The 8,360-nt window shown below is 47.4% G+C and overlaps 1 protein-coding gene across 1 annotated transcript; it reads right to left on the bottom strand.

Moving 5' to 3' along the window:
• Positions 1-4,493: 4,493 nt before the first annotated feature.
• LOC311589639 (granzyme C-like) lies at positions 4,494-7,961 on the bottom strand. The gene is made up of 5 exons (XM_084768199.1): positions 7,830-7,961; positions 6,681-6,831; positions 6,095-6,230; positions 5,707-5,967; positions 4,494-5,075 (listed from the first exon to the last, which is right to left on the bottom strand). The coding sequence occupies exons 1-5, from the start codon at positions 7,882-7,884 to the stop codon at positions 4,932-4,934; spliced, it is 747 nt and encodes a 248-aa protein (XP_084624325.1). The 5' UTR covers positions 7,885-7,961; the 3' UTR covers positions 4,494-4,931.
• Positions 7,962-8,360: the final 399 nt, after the last annotated feature.

Raw genomic sequence — 8,360 nt, 5'->3', positions numbered from 1 at the left:
GAACCGGGACCACTGCTCTCACTCAGGTTGCTCATTTTCAGCAGCTACAACAGGCCATGAACGCAGATCTTCAAGCATTAAAAAAATCTATTAGTGCATTAGAACAGTCCCTAACCTCCCTTTCTGAGGTAGTACTCCAAAATCGTAGAGGGTTAGACATTTTATTCCTGAAAGAAGGTGGACTCTGTGCAGCCCTCAAGGAAAAATGTTGTTTTTACGCTGACCATACAGGGGTAGTTAGAGATAGTATGTCCAAGCTGCGAGAAAGACTAAAACAGCGACAGTTACAATTCGAATCAGGACGAACGTGGTATGAAAACTGGTTTAATAAGGCTCCTTGGTTCACCACTTTAATATCTACCATAACAGGCCCTTTGTTAATTATTGTTCTGCTCCTACTTTTTGGGCCCTGCGTTCTTAACAGACTGATGCAATTCATCCGAAACCAAGGCCACCTATCAGTTGTACAGGCCTTGGTTCTAACCCGACAATACCAACAGCTCCAACAGACACAACCAGAGGTCATTGAATGAAAGATTTCATTCAATTTACAACAAGAGGGGGGAATGTAAGACCCCCTCCCCTGTGCACCCGGCATAGCAAGCATAGCAGCAGTAACGTTATCTTGCAAGGCAAGACTAAAATAATGGGTTCCCGAGGTAAGATAAGGCCTGGAGCTCAGAGGAGAAAGATAAAAGCGTGCTTGTCCTTGTCAAACAAAATATTTATGGTCGGCCATCTGGCCCAGGGAGTGGACAAACTCCCCTGTTCCCATCCGATGGCCGGGCCATAACCTCGCTCCATGTCAAACAAGATATTTATGGATGGCCACCTGGCCCAGAGAACGGGTAAACTCCCCTGCTCCCAGAGCCCACCTAATGACCGGACTATAACCTCGCCTCATTTAAATTTACCAATCAGAGCCCTGTAACTATGCTTTTTCGCTTCTGTAACCGAGCTTCCCGCCAAACTCCCTATAAAGGACCCCCTAAAGACTCGCCCGGCGCGCCAGCCTCTTGGGAGACTGAAACGCCCGGGTACCCGTCCCCTTAATAATAAAGCCTCTTGCTTGTTGCAGCCGAAGCCTTGGTCTCGTTGGTTCTTGGTGGGGGTCTCCGCGTTAAGACCGCCGTGTCGGGGGTCTTACAGTCCTACTAGTCAACAATCGCCAAACTGATGTAATCCCTTCATGAAAGCAAGATTAACCTCAAGGACTTGATTTCTAATGCTTCCATAACTCATGCAGTCACTTTCAAAAAGACCAAGACATACAGAGAATCTTTTATACAGGTCACGTAATTAACATGACCTTTAATTCCTCCAGTATTTTAAACAGCTGGGAAAATGGTAAAGGATGCTGGACCAGGACTGAGATTCCTCTAACGCCTGCCCCTGCTTTCTGCAGTGCCCACACATTCTTTGAGCATAATGCCAGTGGAGAATGATAACATTCAACACATTGCTGACTTCCTTCAGTACCCATCCTGACACCCGTTTCTCTGCACATCTAGCAATAGACCTCTGCTGCCTGCAGTATTGATTAGTACCACCCTTCTGTACCGCAGGGCCACCAACATTTTCACCAGTTTTACCTTGCCAGACATTCCCCTTTTCAATCAAATGTCCACCGTACACCTCTAACTTTCTCCTAGACCTAAACCAATGGACCACTGGTGTGCTGTCAATCGAACTGTCCCTCCCTGGACCTGCCATCCCCCTTGGATCTGCCTGGACCACAACAGCTGCCACCGTCCAGACACACTTGACTGGAGACTTCTGAATCAACCTCGAGCAGACGATGACATCTACAGATGTCCTGTAGTTTCTCCCTGATTTTCTCCAATGATAGATGAGCTCTCTTGCCTGAGTTACGCTACAGAGCAAAAGAACACTAAACTTAATAACTGCTGATCATGGGGACTTACATGATCTCGGGGAAGGCATGTAACTTTTATGTAAATGTATCAAATGTTTTTTAAATCAATGTTAATGCCCTCAAAACCCTTTGTACATACTCACTATGGAGGTTTTAACTCACTGTGCAATTATGTAGTTTCAGAACCTCTTGTTTTCCTAGCTCATGCCCCTTATTAGCCTTCTAATTGTGTTGTGTTTTATTTTGGTGCTTGCCCCTTGCCTCATACAGTTCCTCAGGTGACAGATTCCCATCATTGCTAGAATCACTACAAGTCAGGCCATGGGACTTTACCAGACTCCAAGTCCCTCTGAAATAAACCATAAATTTCTTAAAGTTCATGGTGACACTTCTCTATGAAAAAAAAAAAAAGGAACAGGAGGCGATGTTGGAAGAACCCTGCTCTTTGAGGTTGCAGTCCTCCTAGTCTGGATAGCCATTCTGAGCTCAGTGTTAGGTGCAGGACTCCTTCTACCTAGAAGATCCTCCAGCTCTCTCTGCCTGACTCCATCTGGAGAGTGTCTTTAGACATAGATGCCCCTAACCACACTTGATATATGGCCTTTGACACAGCTCCCTGCTAGATCTTCCCTCCCTGTTATAGGATAATTAGGTGCTCTGTTCCCATTCAGATGATAGGAGCACACAAATATAAAATAAGCATCCTTAAAGTGCCTGGTTCCAACCAAATATGAATGTCCGTCCTGGAATTCCCCCACCTACTCCCCAAGGGGTATATAGCCTTTCTTCTCCCCGAGTAAAGTTGAATTCTCTCCTGAAGTGGTTCCCAGGGTGTTTGATCTCTGTCATGCTTAAGGCCTTCCAGGCCCTGTGTCTTGTCTTCTGCTCCTCTTGCCTCGGTGGTCTGGTGGCCATCAGCTCCCCAGGAAAGAGGAGAATCACAGGATAGCCATCCCTGTCCTTCAGCAGCTGGAGCGTTCAGGAGAGCAGGCCCTGCACTTTGCCTGAGCAGCCCGGTAAAGCTGACCCTGGTGACAGGGGTACAGATGAGACAGGCCTGAGGGTGTGAGTGTGGGAGAGCTGTGACGTGTTGGCTGTATAGTGACATAGTCAAGGGAGAGATGTCCACCCCAGTCTCTGGCCACCTTCAGCAGACGGGAGAGCTGTCCCTGCCCCTCACCTGCTGCAGAACTTGGGAGAGCGGGCCCTGATCTCATGCAGGCAGAGCAACCAGCCCCAAGGGTATAGGTATGGGAGATCTGGGCCCTGCCTTTTGTCTTGTCAGGGGATAGAGCCTCTCTTCTCCACTTTGCCCTTGCCACAGGTGGCAGGTAGGAGAGCTTGCCTTGGTGTCTTGAAAGCAGGAAAGCTATCCTTGCCCTTTACCTGCTACAGCACTCAGGAGAATGGGCCTTGCACCTCACCTAGGCAGCTCAGTAGAGCTGGCCCTGAATGTGAGGGCTGAGGTGAGCAGGCCCTGGCTCTTGTCTGCTGGGTGGTGGAGTGGATGAGTTCTGAAAATATACCTGCTGCTGCCTTTGTCTGATCTAGAAGTACACACACACACACACACACACACACACACACACACACACACACCTTTCTTTACCCTTTTTCTCCTTTGTGCTGAGATCTTGGTGTCTGAGTGTGTTCTGTGCCAACTCTCTACAGCTGTACTCTCATGTTTTACTACTGAAAACAGCTAAATATGGACCCATGTCCATCCATAAATGTGAGGACAGAGACAGTGTGACACATATAGAAGACAAAGCACTATCCAAACAATAAACTAACTCTCTCTCTCTCTCTCTCTCTCTCTCTCTCTCTCTCTCTCTCTCTCCCTCCCTCCCTCCCTCCCTCCCTCCCTCCCTCCCTCTCTCTCCCTCCCTCCCATCCTCCCTCCCTCCCTCTCTCCCTCCCTCCCCCCCTCCTCTTTTCCCTTGCTCCTACATGGAGGTTGGAGTTAGGATGGCTGTGAGACATCGTGTGGATACCGGGAATTGAACCTGAGTCCTCTGCGAGAGCAACCAAAATACTCTAAACCACTGAGCCGCCTCTCCTGCTCATTTACCCAGGCATTAAAACGATGATAAAATTCTATCCCTTAAAATGTACAGTTGAAACTGACATGACCCTAAACAAAATAAGCTAGGCATAGTAGGGAAAAATAATGCATGATCTCACTGTGTATAAATTCTAAAACAGTGGAACTTGTAGAAGGGGAGAAAATAGTGGTTAAGGGAGGCTGCAGAGATTACAACCAGAAGATGGTAATAAACAAGCACAGGATTTCAATTAGGGGGATGAAAATTTTTTTCAGATCTACACAACAGATAGTTAATAATGCATTGTGCACAACTGAGATGTGATCTGAATAAGTTAATTTTAAAAAGGAAAGAAAAATAATAATGTATTGTGCATTTGAAAACTTCTATCAAACAAATTTATGCTCTTGCTACAAAACTGGACTTGATGAATAAGTTAATTAGCTTGATTTAATCATGCTACATCATATACATATAAGGTCAAGTTGTAGCATGAAAATATACAATTAATATAAAAAATTAAAGCTGTCATTTGATAAGGAAGTTAGCTTTATAAAACATGCAAATCTTGGTACTGGGGGAAAATATCACAAAGAAGCAAAAGGAATTATATTTATTCATTTATTGCCCTATTTTAGAGAACACATCAGCTACTTAGGTGAAATTGTATGAAATCCTGTAGCTATTAATGATGATTTGCATTACATAACATTCTCAGAACACTGAAGGGAAACAGCACATGCCTGAGTCAAATGCAGACTTTCTGCTTTCCCTATAGAGAATGCAAACTACAATAGGAAGCTGTCAGCTGGGCTGTCACAGCAGGGTGTCAGAGGAGTGTGCCACTGGCCTTCCAGGCACAGAGTTGGTCCCTAAGAGTGGACATGAAACAGTCTTTCCACTCCGCAAAGGCTCCTTTATTCACTTGTGGGCATCTGCCCTGGAACAATGCTGGACTCAGATGTAGGGTACATGGCTAGTCAGAAAGAGATCCAGTTTGCTTCTTGTAGTTAGCTGCGTTTCATCGTTTTCTTTATCCAGGACAGGAAACTTGAGACTCTGGTGAAGACCCGTGGAGCTAAACCATTTGTTTTCCCAAAGGAGACGATGCCTGCTGCTGCTTTGTTACACACGAGAGGTCCTCCAGAGTCTCCCTGGGAAGTGAGAGGGGAGCAGGGGACAGAGATGTTGTTCATTCTTGTCCCAACCTCCCTCTCACGCCAGGATGCTCTCAGAGAAGCATGACTTGTATGCTCTGTTTCTAGGAGGCCAGAGGGCAGGCCTGGGGACCCTGGCTTCCCAGCCCTGACTGTGGGCATGGTTACTGCTTCACCTCCCTCCTGAGGCTGCCTCTGCCCTTTCCCCAGGCCTGTGAACCACTCTTCATGAAGGTGTGAGGGACCCTCATCGCCAGGCTGTTGTTTAAGAAAGTGGGAAGAGGTGAGTGGGCCTGATGTGGGCATGGAGGACAAGCCCATTGAAAAAAGTGTGTGTCTGCTCTGAGGAGACACCTGGTTGTGGTATTGAGACACTCAGGGGCATAGCTTTCTAAAGCCTGGGCCGATAAGTCACACGATGTGTTGCACACACCTCCTGATACACAAGCTGCCTACAGCAGAAGCTCCTTGTCAGCCCAGAAAGCCCTAGAAAGTTCCTGGTGCCTCTTGTTTCCATGAAAAAAAGATCACAGCCAGTGGGTAAAGGAGTCTCTTGACATTGGGTCTCTAGGTCCCAGAATCCTTTTCCCCTCCCACTGAGCCCAGAGAGGAGGGCAACCCAACTTACCTTAAAAGAAGCATGTTTGATCTTTGGGTCCCCCACACATATCTCACTGGCTTTCTTATAATAATCTGGATAGAGCAATTCACACTCCTGATCCTTCTGTACTGTCAGCTCAACCTCCTGTAACGTGTTTGCGTATTTACCCACTCGGTCCAACATTCCCCAACCAGCCACATAGCACACATCCCCTGGCTTCACGTGGGCATTGCGCCTGGGCAGGTTGAGGAGCCTCACAGCAGTAGTGGTCTTGGCCTTTCTCTTCAGCTGTTGGGAAACAAACAAGAGTCCATCTTATCATCTGCTGGCCTGAGACACCATGAATATCAGGATGGAAAGGAGAGAACTGAGCAGGATGCGAGCAGGAGGGGCAATCCCTGGGCACAGGTCTCACCTTTAAGAGCATGATGTCATTGAAGAAGTACTTAGGATTATACTCAGGGTGGGGAATGAATTTTGCCACAGGGATGATCTGCTGGGTCTGCTCCTGTGCCATGATGTTGTGGGCCCCCAGTGTGACTGTCATTGAGCTGTGCAGAGAGCAGAGTGGACACAAGAGATGTGCAGTCAGAGAGGATGCAGCCCAGGGAGGGTAGGCAGGGTGGGGCTCTAGCTGAGGGGACTTCAGGACCCAGAGGTTGCTCAGTATGGGACCTGCAGTTCCCTCCTTCTCAGTGTCAAGAGACTCCTGAAAGCTCCCTCTTGCTTCTAGGTAATGTTCCCTAGTTTTCACTGATTCTGAATGTGTACTGTCACCTCAACCACTGATTTTTTTTTTTACAAAAGTGCAGTTGATCAACCCAAGTGTGCTGCTGGCTCTGAAATTTCACCCTGTGACCTCAAATATTCCTAAAATTAGACTTCCATTTTCTTAGCCCTGCTGTCTAGTGAGCTCTCAGGGAAGCATCCACAGTAAAGGAAAGAAGCACCTGTGTGGGGGTCTCAGAGGATGGGGGCAAAGGCAGGATGCTTCTCCTCACCTTCCCCTGCAGTGAGCAGCTGTCAGCACGAAGTTGTCTTGCACCAGGAAGCCTCCACAGCGACTCATCTTCCCGTCTTCTTTCACATACTTAACAAATGCCATGTAGGGGCGGGAGTGGGGCTTGACCTCATGGCCCCCGATGATCTCCTCTGAAAGAAAAGGCAAAGATATGGGGTGTCTGGGAGCAGGAGATGAGGTCAGGAGGAAAGATTGGGAAGGGTGAGATAGAGAGTGGGACCTGCTTTCCCCAAGACTGTTGCAGACAGGATTCCTTGCACATAGAAAAACCTTTGCTGAATCTTAAGCCTCAGATCCTGCTCTGGAAGGAGTGGGTAGCACTTGGCCCCAATCCTGCTTTACGTTACATTAGGGGTAAGTTTCTCTCCATCATGCCAGAGGCTGAGTGAATCCAGGCAGTTCATTTCAAACTTTTGTTTGTTTGTTTATTTCCCAGCTTTGCCCACCCCCCCCCCACCTAGCCTATGGAGATAAATTTTCTAACATTCTCCTATTTGTGGTTCAGTAAATGGTTTCTGTGAATTAATGAGTGACTTCTACTTAGTCAGAGACTTAGTAATGCAGTGCTGGTGGGGTTCAGATTCAGAGCCTAGCATTTTGAGTAGTGTGCAGGAAATTACAGAAGGAGCAGAGGACCTGTGTAAAGAAATGGAGAGACCAACTACAACTTCACAGCAGAGTCCTGTAGTGTACAGTGCAGGCATCTTGTCACCCTGGGCCTCTCTCTTCAGCAGGCTGAGCATGGGTTTTAACAATGATGGTAATATTCTTGTGCTGGTGGCCTTACCCATTGCATGCTGGTCATTAAAGCTTCTCTGTCTCTGGGCTCAAGGAAGTTATTGATGTACATTTTCTATCATTGAACTCTCTGCAACATGTTTTTTTCTAAGAACGACCCAGTCTCTACATGATGAAGAAAAGCTGGGAGAAGCCAGCGCCTTCTAAGCTTTCTGAGAACACCCCCACTTGTTGAGGATCTAGCCAGTGTCTCATTTCCAAGTCTGGATTCTGTAGGGACCTGAGGTTCAGAAAGCTACTACATGCACTGCCAGGAAAATTCCTGACTCCTGCTGAGCACAAGGACAGCAGAAGTGTCATGGATGGCACTACAACAGGGATGTTCACTCACCTGCATGACCTCCAAGTGGCAGGAGAAAGGCCAGGAGAATCAGCACTGGTGCCATCTTCCCAAGAAGGCTGCTCAGGTTGGAGGAGGGCAGAGTAGACACAGCTCTGGCCAGGGGATGAAGCAAGTGTGTTCTCAGTGGCCTCACAGGCTTTTAAACCTATGCAGCTCTGCTTGTGATCTGCGTCACACCACTTAAGGAAGTTTTCTGGCTTGGGTAAAAATGACACTGTCACCACATCCACATCCTATGAACTAAGCTGGGATAAAGACCAAGAAGGTTGATGGTGTGGAGGCTGTGCTTGAGGAGGCCTGAGACCCCAGGAAGTCCACAGTGACTGCACTGAGACCAAAGGGTGTCATTTCCTAACTCTTACACCCTTTTGCATTCTGGTGAGATGTCTTTTGTATCAATTTTTCTTCCTTTCCTCTCTCTGTCTCTCTCTGCCTCCCTCTCTCTGTCTCTGCCTCAGTCTCTCTCTCTTGATCTTTGTCTCTTCCTTTCTTCTAAAGTAATACCAATACCAGTTAATC

This window comes from Acomys minous (assembly GCF_964271855.1).
Source record: "Acomys minous genome assembly, chromosome: 18".
Classification (NCBI taxonomy): Eukaryota; Metazoa; Chordata; class Mammalia; order Rodentia; family Muridae; genus Acomys; species Acomys minous.
Note: the sequence above shows the minus strand (reverse complement) of the source record. Positions and strands in the feature narration are given on the sequence as shown.